General features: G+C 45.5%; 1 protein-coding gene across 5 annotated transcripts; it reads left to right on the top strand.

Annotated features, from left to right (window-relative positions):
- The first annotated feature begins 928 nt into the window (after positions 1 to 928).
- Positions 929 to 17,411, top strand: HSD17B7 (hydroxysteroid 17-beta dehydrogenase 7). Of its 5 annotated transcripts, none has more exons than XM_033151215.1 (10): positions 929 to 1,002; positions 4,875 to 5,078; positions 5,733 to 5,825; positions 9,158 to 9,289; positions 10,838 to 10,952; positions 13,036 to 13,230; positions 13,519 to 13,623; positions 14,251 to 14,307; positions 16,169 to 16,267; positions 16,949 to 17,411. In XM_033151215.1, the coding sequence occupies exons 1-10, from the start codon at positions 968 to 970 to the stop codon at positions 17,048 to 17,050; spliced, it is 1,137 nt and encodes a 378-aa protein (XP_033007106.1). In that variant the 5' UTR covers positions 929 to 967; the 3' UTR covers positions 17,051 to 17,411. The 5 variants fall into 5 exon arrangements, with proteins under 5 accessions (XP_033007106.1, XP_033007108.1, XP_033007109.1 ...); XM_033151216.1 differs by lacking the exon at positions 929 to 1,002 and adding an exon at positions 3,640 to 3,721; XM_033151217.1 differs by lacking the exon at positions 9,158 to 9,289.
- Positions 17,412 to 17,771: the final 360 nt, after the last annotated feature.

A 17,771-nucleotide genomic window follows, 5' to 3' on the forward strand; every position in this document is an offset into this window, starting at 1 on the left:
GGACCTTCTTTTCAAAAGTCCACCCATATAGTCTTCACAGAAGTGTTCAAGTTAAAAGTTTTCTGATGATTGTCCCACCCGTGACAGCATTTTTTCCTTAATTTTGTATCGTTAAATTTCTTAAACTTAATTCCTGATTGCATAGTTGTAACCAATAAACATTGATTTAAATAGATATGCTGAGTTTATCATTGATTCACCTCCCAACTCACAGAGTTTTTCCATAAATCAAACTTATCTCAAGCTCCATGTTCTTTTTTTTGTCCCACCCCTGACAACACTTTTAACATTTAATAAAATTGTCAAAAATATCCATAAAAATAATAAAAAATTAGTAAAATGTTCAGCATCTTATTAAGAACATAGTTTAAATTTTGGTTGTTAATTTTTATGTATATTTACATTGTTACACATGTGGGAATACCAAAAAACGTGGTCAAAGTGTCCCACCCGTGACAATGAAATGGCCCAGTAGTAACAATTCGCAAGGCTGTGTGTATATACAGCTCCATCAATGTTTACTTTTTAGTGATTAGGGCTCCCCCCCCCCACTTATGACGCTGAAGCAGCTCTTATTTTTAACTCTTAACCCGCCTCGAGCCCCAGAGGGGAAAGGCAGCTTCACAGCAACCACAACTTCCTTATGGCCCCTCCTCCCGGTCCAACCGACCAATGAGGAGCCCGAGCGGCCTGATCGACAGGCCTCCCGCCCTCTCCGAGCCCCCTGCGCCTCCAAGCTGAATGGCTGTCAGGCGTGCCTTCGCCGCCTAGCCCCGCCATCGGGCTACCGTCACGCCACTTCGCCGCTTGGCCCCGAGAGAGCCCTCCGATTGGGCCAGGGAGGCGAAGGCGAGGGGCGTGGTTTTGAGCCGGGCGTGGCGTGGCGGGAGGCGTGGCGGGAGGCGGGGCCAAGGGCGCTTTTGACTCGCCCTCGCCGGCTCCTCGCCTCCAGCCTCCGCCGCTCGCCATGCAGAAGGTGGCCGTTATCACCGGCGCCAGCAGGTAAGGAGGGGAGCGAGGGGTCTCTCTCTCTCTCTCTCTCTCTCTCTCTCTCTCTCGCCCAGCCCTGGTCTCTTCTGGGGACCCCGTGGAGCAGAAAGCGGGGCTGAGAGAAGAGGAGACTCGGAATGAAGCAGCGGCCGAAGCGCTTTGCGTGCGGCTGCAGGTGGGGAGACCCGGCGGCGGTGCAATGCGCTCGGACCGGGTGGAAGCGCGACTGTCCGTCCACAAAATGCCAAGCCAAAGCTCTGGTTTATTTCTTCCTGGCTGTGGATAAGAAGGGGGTGGAGTACGCTTCAGCAGCATGCACAAAGCATGCTGCTCCTTCAAGATGAGCCACAGTTAGCTTTATGGGTGGTGAGTGAGAAGTAAGTCCTCCAAGTGTAGCACTTGACTTGCCACTGGCCTTGGTTTGCAGCCCCCTCCAAGCCAGTCTGCTCTGCCGCCTTCTGCTCTTTAGTTCAGCCACTGCCTCCGCCCTTCCTTTCTTCGCATTGAGGCAGGCTGTTACTTTATTATTCCAAGAGAGGTGGTGACGGCCATCCAATTCTGGGTTTGTATCAGCTAGACAAATATATTGCCCTGAGAAAATTTTTACATACTATTCCTATGGAAATCTTCCTTCCCCTGGGAAAAAACTACCCCCCCAAAATGGTTCATCTCTGAAAGTTCAGTACAGCTACTTTCAGATCACTGAAACTGTGAGTTCCTGGGGTTCCTGCTCAGAGGGATGCATATAATCAATACCAAGGGCTCCCATTTGGCATCTGCAAAGCTTCCCAAGTGTCTTTTGAATGCATGGGGTTCGTAGTTGTGTACCTCCATTTGAAAGCTTTCCAGGTTTGCCTTGCCTAGATAACTGATTCCTAGTTGATATCTTATTGAGTGCAGTGCTAGCAGGATTATTATTATTATTATTATTATTATTGCCCCAGGTTGTTGTTTTTTTTCCAAAAAAGGCTAGTTTCGCCCTTGCTTGAGTGACCCATCCTCCTCCTTGGTTCTATGTCCTATGCCTTCCTCTCAGGTTTGAAATCACAGTCTTGGGATCAAGTCCTTGTTCTTGCTTCAGGTGTTTCCTATTGGGGCTCCGTCAGGGCAAACTTGTGTCTTCCCAGCAGATCTCCAGATAACTCTAAATACTTATGAATTGAGTTTATATAGGCATTCTATCATGGTTTCTGTGGCAAATTGCCACACTTACTTTCTGTATGCTTTTGAGACCAGTTAGGGATTCTTTCACTCTTTAGACCATGGTTGCCTGTGCAGGTAGGGCAGGATTTGCTAATACGAAACCAAAGTGAAACAAAAACAAGGCAACACGTGACCAAATTGCAAACATGCAATATGTAATCACAACTTATATAATGACAAAAACAGGACATGGAACTAAGCATATATATTGTAATTCTCATCAACATAAACGATAAAACAGAAATCTATAAGGTCTCTTGAAAGTAACTGCTGGTCACAAGAAAAATTATTTAATTATATTGATCTGGCTAAATTAACTGATAAAATTAGAGGAAGTAGTGATCAAAAATTCAAACAAGACTGGGGAAAATTTGGAGATTACCTGAAAAAGCAATGCCCCACTGTGAAATGCTGGCTCCATTTCTAGACACTCTGTATTGTGAATAAAAGTTAAAAAGGAAAGATAGAAGGAAATAGAATAGAGGGATTATAAAGAGTATCAGAGTAGTAAAAAAAGAAGAGATAGATTGATTTCCTGGGATGATGACAAGTGGAAGCCATGAGGGAGGTGGAGATAATATAGAAAAGAAATAGATAAGAATGAACAGAAGAACGGAAGAAGGAAGTATTGCTAAAGGTAAGTAGAAATTGATATATATGAATATTGAATATTGAATTGGATGTTATTATGTGGGTTTTGTATTATTTTTAATTTAGGTATATTGGATTGTATTATTTGTATGAATCTTGAGGTTTTATCTAAGGAAGAATTCAATCTGTTACTTTCAAATTTTATTTTTCTTTAGTTAATGTTTCTATTTTAATGGTTTTTTCTTTTTCTTCTGTATTGATGCAATAAAGTTAATAAAAAAAAAGAAATAAAAAAAATGAAAGTAACTGCTGGTCATAAATAGGAACAAATGGCAGAAACTCATCCAATGAAAAGCAAGATGAAATGCTTTGTGTTATGAAGTTCCAATGTCACTGAAGTAGTCAACGGACTGTCATAGGTGTACAGTGTTTCCGGATATAATCCACTGTTCCGTAAGAACTTCTTCAGCACAGCAATGGAAAGTAGATGTATTTCATAAACTGTGAAAAATTAATGAGACAATGCCCTATTTCTGCATAACAGCGTAAAAGACAAAATATACAATAATGAAGTACAAATGCGAAATACAAATGAAGGTGACCCTTGTAGAACATTTTGTCTCGCACAACCATTCGGATACAGATTTGTTGTTTGCGGTACTGTGGGTTAATCAGGAGACCATTGGAGTTAGGAAGGATTATGAGAAATATTTACGTCAGCAAGAGTCCTGATTTGTCTCTATGTTCAAAACCATGCACCCAGGGGGACTCACTTCGGAATTTGATCTGAATTGTTTCATTTGATGCCTTTCTCTTGTAATCGGCACCACCTGGAGTCGGCTATATATATTGTTTGAAGCTGGGAGTTTGGTACAGTAACTACATAAGTTTATGAGCGCTGTTCCATAAGTATATATTCATTCACATGACAGATGTGGTATGTATTTCGCATTTGTACTTCATTATTGTATATTTTGTCTTTTACATTTTTATGCAGAAATAGGTCATTGTCTCGTAGATTTTTCACAGTTTATGAAATACGTCTACTTTCCATCGCTGGGCAGGATTTGCTGCCTGCTTAAATTGTAATTTTGCTGTCTGAATTTATATATTGTGTCACGTTCATTTCGTGTGATAAACTAAACTTTATTCCCTCTGTGTGAAAACTGCTTGTGGGCATCAAATTAAGGATTAACACATATTCATAGCAAATGTGGTCACAGTTGTTGGCAGTGTGTGTATGAGTGCATGTGAGTGGTGAACTCAAATGTGGGTTCAGACACGTGTCATTGTCACAGTCCTACTCTCCCTCTTTCACGGAGGGATTTGCAACCTTCTAGACTCAGATGGATAGGGACACAGGTGGTGCTGTGGGTTAAACCACAGAGCCTAGGGCTCGCTGATCAGAAGGTCGGCGGTTTGAATCCCCGCGACAGGGTGAGCTCCCGTTGCTCGGTCCCAGCTCCTGCCCACCTAGCAGTTCGAAAGCACGTCAAAGTGCAAGTAGACAAATAGGAACCGCTCTGGCAGAAAGGTAAACGGTCTTTCTGTGTGCTGCTCTGGTTCGCCAGAAGCGGCTTAGTCATGGTGGCCACATGACCCGGAAGCGGTACGCCGGCTCCCTCGGCCAGTAACGCGAGATGAGCGCCGCAACCCCAGAGTCGGACACGACTGGACCTAATGGTCAGGGGTCCCTTTACCTTTACCTAGACTCAGATGGACCTCTCCTCCTTGCTAGTTTTAATAAGCCAAGAAGGGCAATCATCAGAGACTTCTCAAAGTGAAGACACACTATTTCATGTGGGGCTGTGCAAAATACCCAGAAGGAGGAGGAGGAGAAGCCCTTGAAAGTGCACAGTTCTTGGTTTTGTTTTGAAGGGAGTGTTTTCAGTTTGGATCTAGGAAAGTAGCATCATATTAGGCCACATGGCGGGCTAGGCATGTAGCACTTGATCTTTCTGGGAGCTGCTGCTGCTCTTTCGTTTGCCAAAGGAAGGGCTCCCTGAAACCGGGAGAAGCATTCAGTTGCATGAAGTTGTGATGCTGGATGCTCTGTGGCTGGTGCTGATCCTGTGCTCTTACTGTTGCAGTGGAATTGGATCCGCGCTGTGTGAGCGCCTCCTCCAAGAAGATGCCAGCCTCCACGTGTGTTTGGCCTGCAGGAACCTGGAGAAGGCAAACGCTACCCGCGACCACCTGTTGTCCTGCTTCCCCAATGCAGATGTCAGCATAGTTCAAATAGATGTTAGCAAGATGGACTCTGTCTTACGCGCAGCGGAAGAGATCAAGGCAAGGTATGTGGGGCGGGGGGGGGGGGGTTGGTTAGGCTGCCTGTGCTGTGGCTGTCCTCCAGGAAGCTGCTTCCTCGACCCATCACCTTTCCAGGACTTGCTTTTCTTACTTGAATTGGACCTGTTCTGAGATGTGTTTGTGTAATGTGTGATGGCCGAGAGAGGTGGTTTGCACAACGGGCAGAATCAAGTCTTCATTAAGCTACAGATGGGATGAGATGATATGCTGAAATGTTCTGCTGTACTCTGTGAAGAAACTCCTTGCTTGTAGAAAGCAAGTATCTCAGGGGAAATGTTTCATCATAATCCCCTGTCATACTAGCTTTCTGTATGTAGGGCGGTTTCTGCCCCTCCTCCCCCAAATGGGAGAGCATTCCAACCTGCAGCCTAAAACAGATTAGGACAAGCTTGACCACATGATTATGAGAATTCACCCCTAGTGTGCTTCCCCAGAAAGATTTGGTGCTGGACCAGACATTAGGGGAAAATAATTACTAACTTTTTTATACACTACTTAGAAGTTTGGGGTGATTGGTGTATGAATCCTGTTAAAAAATAAATATATTTTAAATTCTGGGGTACTCCAGGTCTGCTTAATTGCTGTTTAAGACTGCTTTCCCATCCTTTCAATAACCACCTTTTTTTGTTTTGGTGTAGATTTCATCGTTTGGATTATCTCTTTTTGAATGCTGGGATCATGGTAAATCCACGTGTCAGTTTATGGGCATTTATACGTGGCATCTTCTCCAGGTATGTTTGATATCTAACTGTTCAGTCGCTCGTCTTCATTTTCTGCCTGCCTTTGTGGATAGAAGGGGAGGACGCAGAGTTCTCCAGGGGAAACAAAGTCTTGACCTCGCACTTTATCCGGCCTCCATCCCACATGCTACAAACCTAAAGTTACGGAATGGGTCGTGAGCATTTCTCTTCTGAGACAGAATGCTGCAATTTGTCAGCTGGCAAAATCTGACTCAAGGCTACCCTCTTCGCATTGCACTTCCTTTCCTGCATATAATACAGGTAGAAGATTAATAGGCTCTTATTAGAGGTTAGGAAATGTGAAGCTTCCTCAGAGTGTGTGTATTTGTTTGTTCAGTTACTTGTTACCCTTCGCTGTTGCAGAGGTACATTTGATTATGTGACGGCACTGAGGAGTAAACAAGGAAGAAATCAGAAAGTCCTATTCTTTCTGATTCTACCCCTCAAGGTGGCGATTCCCCAGCCTCCACCTCAGGGCTGGCTCCAATGTTCCTAATGGGAAACATATTAGAAGCTATTTTGGCGTATAGGTGGTGTATAAATTAGTAATTAATAATCAAATGGCATAGTGAGTTCACACTGATATTTATGTTCGCTTGTGTGTGTGTGTTCAGAAGGGCCGCCTTGTCAGCCCTGCTGCTGCAAAAACAACAGGCTCCTGTGGCATGTAAAGTCTAACAATATCTTTCAAGGATTTGCATCCACTTTGTCAGATGTGTGAAGTTTCATTTTCTGCTCAGGGAGTGTTGGTGGAGAGAGAGGGGGGGGGGACAGAGAAAGAATTAATGGGGGAAAGGAGGGGGAATGACACCATTAAGACCTCATCGGTGTCAGTCTGGCTGAGCCCCCTTAACCATTGTGCATAGAGGAGCCTGCAGAGGGAAGCAGCTCAGCTGGCAATCTGCCTAAATGCAAAATTATATGGGTTGGATCCTGAGTCCTGTCATACTTTGAGTAGACTCACAGGGAGGAATTCAGCATTGTGCCCTTCCAGTGGTCCTGTCAGTGTAAGCATTTCCTGGGGGTTCTCCAGTCACCCCCTCCCCCAAAAAGAGCCCTCTCTTTTTGGCAGAGGACTAGAGAGATTCGTTGTGTGTCTCCCATAGTGCACCTGCTTAGTAGAATTCAGGCCATGAAACTCAATGAAACTTTAGTTACCTGATTAACTTACGTCCCATTAATGTCTATGGGTCTACACTAAGTAGTAATGCTAATATTTGTTAGTCTTTTCCCCCCAAAATGAAACAAATTGACTGTCTCCAACTACACACACTCATCCTTACCTACCTCTGTGTGACAGGAACAGTGCTTTTATGTTGAACAGGTGGCAGTGTGACGTTTGCAGTTTATTTGCCCTTGTCAGTGTAGCTGGAAACACAGGAAGACTGTCTAGCAGTCCTGTTACAATATCTGTATCTGGAATAAGTTGAGGATCCTGTTTCCTCTCTCCTTTTCGCTGTCTCCCTTTTCCGTGTCCCATTTGCTGTAAACTCTTGCTGCTTGCTTTTGAGATCTTGCCTTCATCTCTCGTCTCTTGTTCTTTGACCTTTGTCCTTCCACATCCTCGCCATTCTGTTGGCCTCATCCTGTTTGCCAAACCTAAGAGCCCTGCTTCTGTCTCTTCATCTCTGTTGCCTCGCACTGTCCTTTGGATTGCTCTGCCTCCCAGTCAATCAAAAAAACCTTTATTGGCATCACTTATAAACATTTAAAATAAATATGCCAGTACATTCTCAGCTTCACCCGCCAAAGGGAAGAAAGGCCAGCAGTCGGTTTCCCTCTGAGACTCCAGCAAGGTCTGGGACCTGCAATGCACTTCTGCGGCCAAAGATCAAACAGAGGAACTAAGCCACTGTCCCGGTGAGCTCCTGGTCTCTCCCCTGCAATAGGAAGCGTACAATCTCTATCTCTGGCTTCCATGTTGGAAAACGTAGATGATCAAGATATTGTTGCCGAATTTGCATTTGAGGACCATGTGAGCTAGCGTTTCCACCGGGGCAGACCCTAACTCTGCCTCCCAAGAGACAGGCACTTTCATTTGACTTTATTTTGAAATAGAAATGGAATTATATATGGAAATAGTGGTTGAGACTTACCTGCTTTCAACATTTACCTCCTCATTCTTTTCCCCCATTGTGTGTCTGCCCCATTGTGTGTCTGCCCATTGTGTGTCTGAAGAAGTGTGCATGCACACGAAAGCTCATACCAGGAACAAACTCAGTTTGTCTCTAAGGTGCTACTAGAAAGAATTTTCGATTTTGTTTTGACTATGGCAGACCAACACGGCTACCCACCTGTAACTCTTCTATCATGTTCTTTTCCCAGCCTCCATCTTTGTGAGCTTACTAGAAGGGTAAGGTACTTTAAAAAAAAAAAAAGGACTGCGAGAACAAAAATTTAAATGTTTGCATCAAAAACATGGGCTGGAACTTGAGAAATGCCTTGATGTATGAACATAAACATATGCGAGTTGGGAATACTTTCATTTGGGCATTGGTACTTGACCCCTTGACCGAGACCCCCCCCCCCACATTTTCACATGCATCTCTGTAACCATGTGGACTAGAGAGTTTCTTGTTTGTTTCCTAATTTCTGCATTCTATCAAGTTATTGTGAGCAGGGTGGATTTGATTTAAATCAAAGTGATTTAAATCACTAGTCAGTAAGGCCCAGGGTGGATTTAAATAAAAAAAAAATCCGATTTAAATTTTAAAAAATCTGATTTTTTATTTATTTAAATCCACCCTGAGCCTTACTGACTAGTGATTTAAATCAAATCCACCCTGATTGTGAGCCACAGATTGTGCCCTCTAGGCTTCATGTGAGGTGGTCATATGCAAGGGAAGGGAAGCTTCCGGTCTCTTTTTAATTACTGAATAGAAGAAGGCATTTCAGCGGTGCAGCCCCTTTGATAAGCTGCATCTGCCAAAATTCCCCCTTGTACCCAGCTGTCTTAGGCTCAGGAGCTCTTGGTGGCAAGTTATCCTGTGTGCTTTCTCGTGTATCCAAGCTACAATGTCTTAATATTGACCTGTTTTCCTTTCTGTGCCTGCACTCATTCCTTTTTCTTTTTTCCCCAATTTTTGAGTTCATCCTTTTTAGAAATGGGGAAGACGCACACAAATTTGAACACTGAGAACACCATTGACGTGTATTTTCTGTAGTCTGCATTTTGTCAAACCAAGTGTGATCTCCTTGTTAGACCACTGAAACGCTTTGAGTTCGTGTTCCCAGAGAAGAATCCTGAAATGGCTTAAAATATCTAACCTGTAACCTGACAACTGCCTGTTCTATTTACACTTGTATCCTGCTCTTCCTCTAAGGAGTTCAAAGCAACACACATGGGTTTCCCATGCAGTCTCCCATCCAAATACTGACCAGCCCCAAACCTGTCTAGCTTCAGTGATGGAACATCCTCAAGTGGAACAAAATGAAGCAAAGTCCTCTTTTGCCCAGTATGTGCTACTTCCTTTGTGACATGGGAACTACATTTCTGTCTTGGTTTTATGTAGCAGTCCTTATTTGCATAAAGTTGTTTGCTATCTTCACCTTGTGTGTTCTGATGATGAGCCTCCAAGGTAGGTTATACTGCTGAGGAATCAACAACCAGGTATTGTTACTTACCCAAGGTAGCTGTAGCCATTGGCTGTCTCTGGCAACAGGATGGATCCCTGCTACCTCACACTGCTGTGCATTCTGCCAATCAAAAATAACAACAAATCTGCCTTCGGCTTTAGGTTTCCTGCCAACTGCAATATACTTTCTGCTAGCTTGGTTCCTGTTGTAGAAGTGGACAACTCCACTTTTCCTCTGACCCATTGCTAATTATTTCCAGACACACACCTGGCTTTCTACCACAAGAATCCCAAAGTATCAGACACCTCATAGGCTTTGTTCACACATAACACCAAGCCGTGGTTCATTTAGCCCAACTGTGGGTTGTTGTTTTTTAAAGTTGGCTATCCTGATCATTGCACCTACCCACAAATTTTATCATTTCAGCCAGCAAATTACTTTTAAAAAAACCTAATGGGGATGCTGTCAGGAGACCTGCAGGGCAAAAGTCTCCCCTGTCACTTAGTGGATTCAGAATTTCTGATCTTAAGGCAGCATGGTGTGTGTCTGTGCTGGGCAGCTGGTTTGGCTTGGGGCATGTGGAGAGCAGTTGAAAATTGGTGGAAATTTCTCACTTTGATTGCGCAGCTGTCCAATTGTAAGGAAGTTGGTGATGGAGAGGCAATGCCAGTTACAGGAGCAACGTGATGGTTTGAGGATAACAGAGAGGAGGGAGAAATACACGAAATTGAGCAAGCCAAGCTGTGATTTCTTTCCTCTGAGACTCGCCATAGCATGTGAATGTGGCCCTTGTTTTTGAAATCTTTGTTCTAGAATAGCAGCTCTTGGTTGAACTGAAGGCTGCCATTTTGGTTTGCTTCTTAACAGCCACAACCTGGCAGGCTGCTTGAAGAATCTCTCAAATTCAAACACAACTATTATATTTGTCTCTTTGTGGATGTGATCCAGAGGAAAGCCGTGCACACAGCTAGGGGGTTCATAGAAATTTGCTCTGCAACTGCTTGCAGTGCTGAAAAGAACACAAGGGCACAGCTGGATCCGGCCAAGAGTTCATCTCGTCCAACATCCTGTTTCCACCAGCGGCCAACCGGGCAACTAACATAAAGACTTTTCAGTTTAGCATTTAAAAAACCAACTGCCTCTTCAGCATGTTATTAAAACATCCAATAACTTTCTGGCTCGTTTGTTTATTTTACTTGTTCTTCTGTTCCTTTCATTTTTAATCATGGGAACCACCTGGGATTAGTGGTAGTCCTTGGATCACAGTTTAACAATGTTCCAAGTAAAAACCAGCTACGGTTTCTGTCATTTCCTTTTTGCCAGCATAAGCCATCTCCACCCACACTCGCCTTTAGTTGCAAGGAGGTTTCTCCTCAGGGCAGCAGCCCTCTTCTCTTCTCCTCTATAACCTCTTCCCCTGTTTTCAGGAGGGCATTCCAGATGCTGACTACGGCGGAGGGGCTGATGAGCCAGGAGGACAGGGTCACGGCAGATGGCCTTCAGGAAGTCTTTCAGACAAATCTCTTTGGACATTTTGTACTGGTAGGGAAGCTTTTACCTAGTTTGTGTCACACGTCCTGGTGTTGTGCAAATGTTATCTGGGTGTTTGTGCAGGTATTGCAAGACATTCTAGCTCACCTGTCTGTTGTGGAACATTGTCCTACGTGCCAGCGTTAAGGATGCTTGTGAACAAGCTCTCGCATCTTTAGTTAATACAGTGGTATATTCGATGGGCCTTCCACAGATAAGAATCAGGACACATACTTGCATAGTAAGTTTGCCAGAAAGCCGTCATTTGTCAGTCAATGTAATGTACATCTTTGGGGCCTGTGGCTGGTCTCAGAATATTAAATTGAGTGTGCTAATTCTAAAAAAACTGAAGAAGTCTCAGTAGATTTGCTTTGGTGTGGTTGCTGCTTTAGCATGAGGGCTCAATTCTGCAGCAGCAGCGTCTGGTTTGACATTATGGATGTGAACTGCCGACTTCACAACGGGGTGGTAGCTGACAGAAAAGCTGACCCAAATTTCTGCCTCCTTGACTTCAGGACTGAACTTACTGCTGAACTTCCAGCAAACCATGTTTACTGGCCACAGGGCAAAACATTGTTAACAATAGAATGCCGGTATAGTAGCTTTATCTCCACAACTTTATCCTGTCATTTCCTTTAGTGTCCACTGCATGGAGCTAATGTACAGTATTTGACTCTTCTCAACTTTTGCAGAATGCGTAATCAAAGTTTGTGGCATCTCGCAATCGGCAGGGTAGTGAGCGCACTAACTGGTCCCTCCTGTGTCAGATTCTAGGTCTGTGGGCTCCTATTGCAGTGCATAATTGTAACGTGTGCCTGGTGGCAGGAGAGGCAGGGGTGAGTTGGGGCAACACAATCATGAGTGACGCTGTAGGTTTTACTGGCAAAGCAGGCGGAACCTTAACTGTCAAGAAGGGCAAAACCTCTTGTCCAAGGGCAGTGGCGGTGAGTGAAGATGCCAAGTGCTGTGTTACAATTTCATGCCCGTGCTGTGGAATTGGAAACCAAAGACCAGTTCCAAAGGTTTATACTGACTTGTGGCTCACTTAAGAAGAATATGTTCTTCCGATGTATACTGTTATAAGTCATGTTGTATGGACAAGCAAGCAAATACATTTGTGAGGTATTTTAGGGATCTTTGTGGAAATCCTGTTGGTTCTGTTGAGTATGGGTCAGCTTTGTTTTAGAATGTATGCAGTGGAACCTTGAGTTACGTACCGTCCTCCGCACGAATGCTTCGGGTAAAGAGCTCCGCTAACCCGGAAGTAGATGCCCCTAGCTGCGAACTTTGCCCCGGGTTGCAAGCGGAAGTCGCGTGGCAGCAGCGGGAGGCCCCATTAGCAAAAGCACGCCTCATGTTAAGAATGGTTTTGGCTTAAGAACGGACCTCTGGAACGAATTAAGTTCGTAACCGGAGGTACCAGTGTATTCTGAAAATACTGATTTTAAAAAATTAAAATGCCAATAGGAGGAGGATAGCTATTGGGTTTGTACTAGGCTCATTCTGATTTATAATCTCTTTTTTTTTCATAGATGAAAATGCAGAACATACTTCTTGCAAGCAGAGCTTGTGAGGAAGGATCATTATCGGGGGTTGCCAAACATTTTCCTCCATGGGCAACTTGAAAATTGCAGAGGGGCTGAGTGGACAATGATCCCCGCCCCTTCTAGTAATTGTAATGCACTGTGCTAGGTGCTGTATGGTTTTTAATTGTATTTTTATTGCTCCTTTTGTTTTTTTATATATTATATTACAGTTTCAATTCTGATATTAAATATTTATAGTTATTTTGACTGTGTTTTTATTGCTGCTTTTATTTCGCATTGTACAGTATTACAATTAAAATTTCTTCAAATCCAAAATTCAAATCCAATATAAGAAATAAAAGAAGCAATTAAAACAGTTAAAAATCAATATAAATATTTAATGCGATGGATGTCCTCTCTCCTGTCTTCAAACACAAATCCACAGACATACTGGGGACCACCTGAAAGACCCTGGTGGACCACAGCTTGGGAACCCCCGTTCTAGATTGTATGCCTCTTGAGGAAGGAACCTGGAGCCTTGCCAAAGCCTGGTTTCTTCATTTTTGCAGATCCGGAACCTGGAGCCTCTGCTCTGCTGCCTTGAAAAGCCCAGCAAGCTTGTCTGGACCTCTTCAGTCAATGCCTGCAAATCTAACTTCAGCCTTGATGACTTTCAGCACAGGCGAGGCAAGGAGGCCTACAGCTCTTCTAAATATGCTTCCGACCTTACAAGTGTGGCTCTGAACAACCGGTTCAACAGGCAGGTGAGAGCACCCTGTCCGAGTCCTTTCAGAATGCTGCTTATCTCATCTGTGTCCGCTGGCCCTTCCGACAGAAAGCAGAAGAAGATGGCATTCTTTTTCAGGAAAGTTGGTGAAGTGTGCCAAGATAATTGGGTGTGAGTCCCATCAGTGGAAGGCTGTGCAAGGACTTACACATCTGCAATGCCCCCCCCCCACAACTCATGCCTCCCAAATTGGATCTGTATGTGTCACAGTGTAGCCCACTGGAGTCATCTCTTTCTCTCTCCCCCCCTATTGTTCTTTCAACAGGGCCTGTATTCTAGTGTTGTGTGTCCAGGTGTTGTGATGACCAACATGACGTTTGAGATTTTGCCCCCTTTGGTGTGGAAGTTATTTTACCCCATTCTGTGGCTGGTGAGTGTGATGGTCTTCAGAAGTTAGTTTCTAGGAGCTAGAGACTGATTCAGATTCCCTTGTAAGCAGAGAGAAAAGCTGAAGTGGTCAAGGGAACAAATACAAGCATATGGTGCGGTCAGACTTTACAGTATATTTTACTATAGAGGAAGCCCTTTTTGACTATTTCTTATTTGGGGTAAGACCATAAGAAGAGCCTGTCAGGTCAGGCCAGTGGCCCCTCCAGCATCCTGTTCTCAGAGTAGCCAACCGAGTGGCCACAGGAACCCCCAAAGTGGGGCCTGAGCACCAGAGCCCTCTCCCCACTTGGGATGGACAGCAACTAGCATTCAGAAGCAGAACATAGCCATTGTGGCTTCTTCTCCAGGAATTGGTCTCCAAACTGGTAGCCATCACTCCCTCTTGTGGGAGCAGCCTCCTTAGTTTATCTAGGCGCTGTGTCTGCCCTCAAACTTGCAACATTCAGCTTTGCTGGATAGTGGTATGAGAGAGAGATATGTCTGCTATTTTGGGGCAGAGGATGGTGGTGTTTTCCTCGCCCTCTTGGAGTTGCTTCTCCAGCTTCAGTGCCATAGGGTAGAAAGAAGAGAGAACTGACTTCTTGCTTTTCTCTCCCCGCAACTCCAGTTCCGCCTTTTTACCAACACATATACACTGACGCCGTACAATGGAGCAGAAGCACAGGTAAGATGCTTTGGCCCTGACACGTTGTGCATTGTGCCTGTCTGATCCATAGCGTTTGCCTTGCGATAGCCGCTGTGCCAAGAGGTTTGCAGCCACTTTCTTTCTTTCTTCTGGGAACCTACTGGCTGCTCCCACCCTCACCCACCCTGTGATGTAAGTAGGGCAAACTCTGGTCTGCACTCCCAGCCAGCAACTTTGTGTGTGTGTGTGTGTGTGTGTGTGCACATGCATTTGATCTGATTGATACCTGCCTGCAGGTAGGAGTGTGTTTGTGCCGATTATAGTGTGGGATGTTGCTTGATGGCTGGCTGAGTGAATGCCGCTTGGGTGGGGGTGGGGAGAGTGGTCCAGGGCCTGTCTCACTATATAACAACAGGCCCCAGGTGACTTCAACATCCACACAGAGGCTGCTGGCTCAAGACTTCGTGACTACCTTGGGTCTTTCTCGGTTGGTCATCATTCCAACACACCAGGCAGAGCAAAGCCGTGATGTGCCCTAAGTGATATGAGGGACGGACTGAGGATAGGGGCAGTGCCATGCCCTCCCTTGTCGTGGTCAGATCATTATCTGCTTCAGTTTGGACAGACGAGTGGTGGGCACATTGAGATGGCTCACCCTTGCAGATTGAGGGAACCTGATGTGTTCCTGAATGCTCTGTAGCATTTTCCAGAGGAGAAAGCTGATGGAGTCCTTTGCTCACAATGGAACAGCAAGATGAAACAGGCAGTTGCCATGACCGCTCCAAAGCATGCAGGCTCTGGACCCTTCAGATTGGAACAGCTCTCAGCCCTCCTTTGGGGGAAAGTAGTGGAGAGGGCTGTGGTGGGGTAGATACAGGCATTCTTGGAGGACACAGATTATTGTTGTTGTTGTTCAGTCGTGTCCGACTCTTCGTGACCCCATGGACCAGAGCACGCCAGGCACACCTATCCTTCACTGCCTCTCGTAGTTTGGCCAAACTCATGCTAGTTGCTTCGAGAACACTGTCCAACCATCTCATCCTCTGTCGTCCCCTTCTCCTTGTGCCCTCCATCTTTCCCAACATCAGGGTCTTTTCTAGGGAGTCTTCTCTTCTCATGAGGTGGCCAAAGTATTGGAGCCTCATCTTCAGGATCTGTCCTTCCAGTGAGCACTCAGGGCTGATTTCTATAAGGATGGATAGGTTTGATCTTCTTGCAGTCCATGGGACTCTCAAGAGTCTCCTCCAGCACCATAATTCAAAAGCATCAATTCTTCGGCGATCAGCCTTCTTGATGGTCCAGCTCTCACTTCCGTACATTACTACTGGGAACACCATAGCTTTAACTATACGGACCTTTGTCGGCAAGGTGATGTCTTTGCTTTTTAAGATGCTGTCTAGGTTTGTCATTGTTTTTCTCCCAAGAAGCAGGCGTCTTCTAATTTCGTGACTGCTGTCACCATCTGCAGTGATCACAGATTATTAGATCCATTTGAATTTGTGTTCAGGCCGAGCCATGGAACTGAGTTGGCCTTGGTCGCCCTGATGGATGACCTCTGCAGAGAGTGGGACTGTCAGGGGGAAGGAGCGTGTCATTGTTCCACCTTCTTGATCTCTTGTTGACATTTGATACCATCGGCCATGGTATCCTCCTGCACTGGGAATGGGGGGCACTGTATTACAGTGGTTCCAATTCTACCTTCTGCACCGAGTCCAGAGAGGAGCATTGGGAGAGGGCCTGTTGGCTCCCTGGCGGCTATGTTATGGGGTTATCTCGTTTGAGCCTTTTTAGCTCCAAATAGAGCCAGCCCCACAGAGGGTTTCAGCGCTGGCAGAGGTTGTCTTGAGTCAAGCGCGCTTGCAAGGAAAGAGCTGCTCACTTGCTTGTCTCCCCTTTCTAGGTTTGGCTGTTCAAGCAGAAGCCTGAGTTGCTGGACCCACAGGTGAAATTTCATAGCTGCACCACATTCTTTGGGAAGAACTATGTTGAGATCCGCAAGGTAAGTAGACCCCTTCGTGTGCATTGTGTTGTCACTAGCATTGCTTTCACGCTATGCCATGGGAAATCACGGAGGAGCTACGTCATGATGCGAGGCAAGGCAGCTGTCTTGGACGGTGGGTTTTGAGTTTCATTAAGAGGCAGCAGAATTTACCAGAAAGTTCCACTGCACTGCAAAGCCTCATAGAAATGAATGTTACTCACCAGGGGGTTTAGAGATAGGACCTACATGCATTTTTAAATGTTATTTATCTGCACCTAGCCCCTCTGTGTCTTGCTGGACTAGATCCAAGGCCCACCCAAGCCAGCGTTGTCTCCCACAAGGAGGCTGTGATCGCATCAACACTCCCCACTTGCAATGGCCAGGCGCAGACTGACTGTTGATGCGCAGAGTGTTTTCTGGCTCCTGCCATTTTGCAACCCAGGGGCTTTGCACTGAGAAGTGCCAGCCGCCTGCCACCTTCATTTCCTCAAGAAAGCAGCTGGGCCTGCCTGCTACGCACCTCTGCAGTTGGGTCAGAGCCAGCAACTGTGGTATACAGCTCCTAGGTTCCATTAGCTGATGGAAGGGAGGGGTGGCTCTGGGGTCTCCTTCGGGAGGGGGGGCTTGTGGTAAAGGAAAGAAAACACTGTTGGTTCCTTGGAACCTGTCCTGATCACAGCTGGGTTCTGTGTCTTTCAGATGGATCTCAGTGAAGATACCGCAGAGAAGCTTTACGAGAAGCTGCTGGAACTAGAGAAGCAACTTCTTGCGAGGTGCAACAGCCCACAGCATAAAAAATAGCAAGTCCAGACCAGTTTTTAGCCACCGTTCCTCATGGCAATGAGTTTCTTCCACTTGGGACAGTTAAGAACCTCGGCTCCTCACGCTCACCCCACCCCTGTCTTTTGCCTTTTGCAAGGCAAACCTCTCTAGAGATGTATCTTTTGGCTGTCATGAAGCTGAAGTGCTGAAAGAAACCAAAAACCCTTACAGTTCAGTCCCTGCCCACCCCCAGTGTGGTTTTTATAATGCCTTTGTTCTCCTTTTAGTTGTCATGTCCTTACGTCACTGCAGCGTTTGTCTTCCCCCGTTACTTGTTTCCTGAAGCCTTTGTACTCCTCAGACCAGGATGTTTCTCAAATAATAAATGAAATGAAGGGTCCCTGTGTCCTTGTTTCAGAAGTGGGCATTCGGGGGACGGAGGGGTAGTGCTGCCAGTAGGTTGTGTGGCATTGCCTACTAAAGAGCAAAGTAGAACTGGTTTGTTCAACCTTTTTTCTGCCCTGGCTCCACTTATTTGGGGACCCGTTTCTTAACCCTTTCATGTGTTTGCATGGTGGAAGTGCTCCTGTTGTGACCCACCTTGGATGCCAGTCTGGAAAATCCAGTTCACTTTTCCTCAGATTCAGCGCTAAGGAGTGGGCTTTCCCTGGGGAAAGTGGTGGGACAAGTGGAAGTCTGGATGAGCCCTAAGATTGGTCAACAACCCCTCCCGCCGTAGTATCTTTCCAAGAACTTTAAA

This window comes from Lacerta agilis, chromosome 6 (assembly GCF_009819535.1).
Source record: "Lacerta agilis isolate rLacAgi1 chromosome 6, rLacAgi1.pri, whole genome shotgun sequence".
NCBI classification, from domain to species: Eukaryota; Metazoa; Chordata; class Lepidosauria; order Squamata; family Lacertidae; genus Lacerta; species Lacerta agilis.

Coding starts and splice junctions, on each gene's coding strand:
- HSD17B7 (XM_033151215.1), top strand. CDS start 968: ATGCAGAAGGTGGCCGTTATCACCGGCGCCAGCAG. Junction 1,003..4,874: donor GTTATCACCGGCGCCAGCAG/GTAAGGAGGGGA, acceptor TTACTGTTGCAG/TGGAATTGGATCCGCGCTGT. Junction 5,826..9,157: donor ATACGTGGCATCTTCTCCAG/GTATGTTTGATA, acceptor TCTTCCTCTAAG/GAGTTCAAAGCAACACACAT.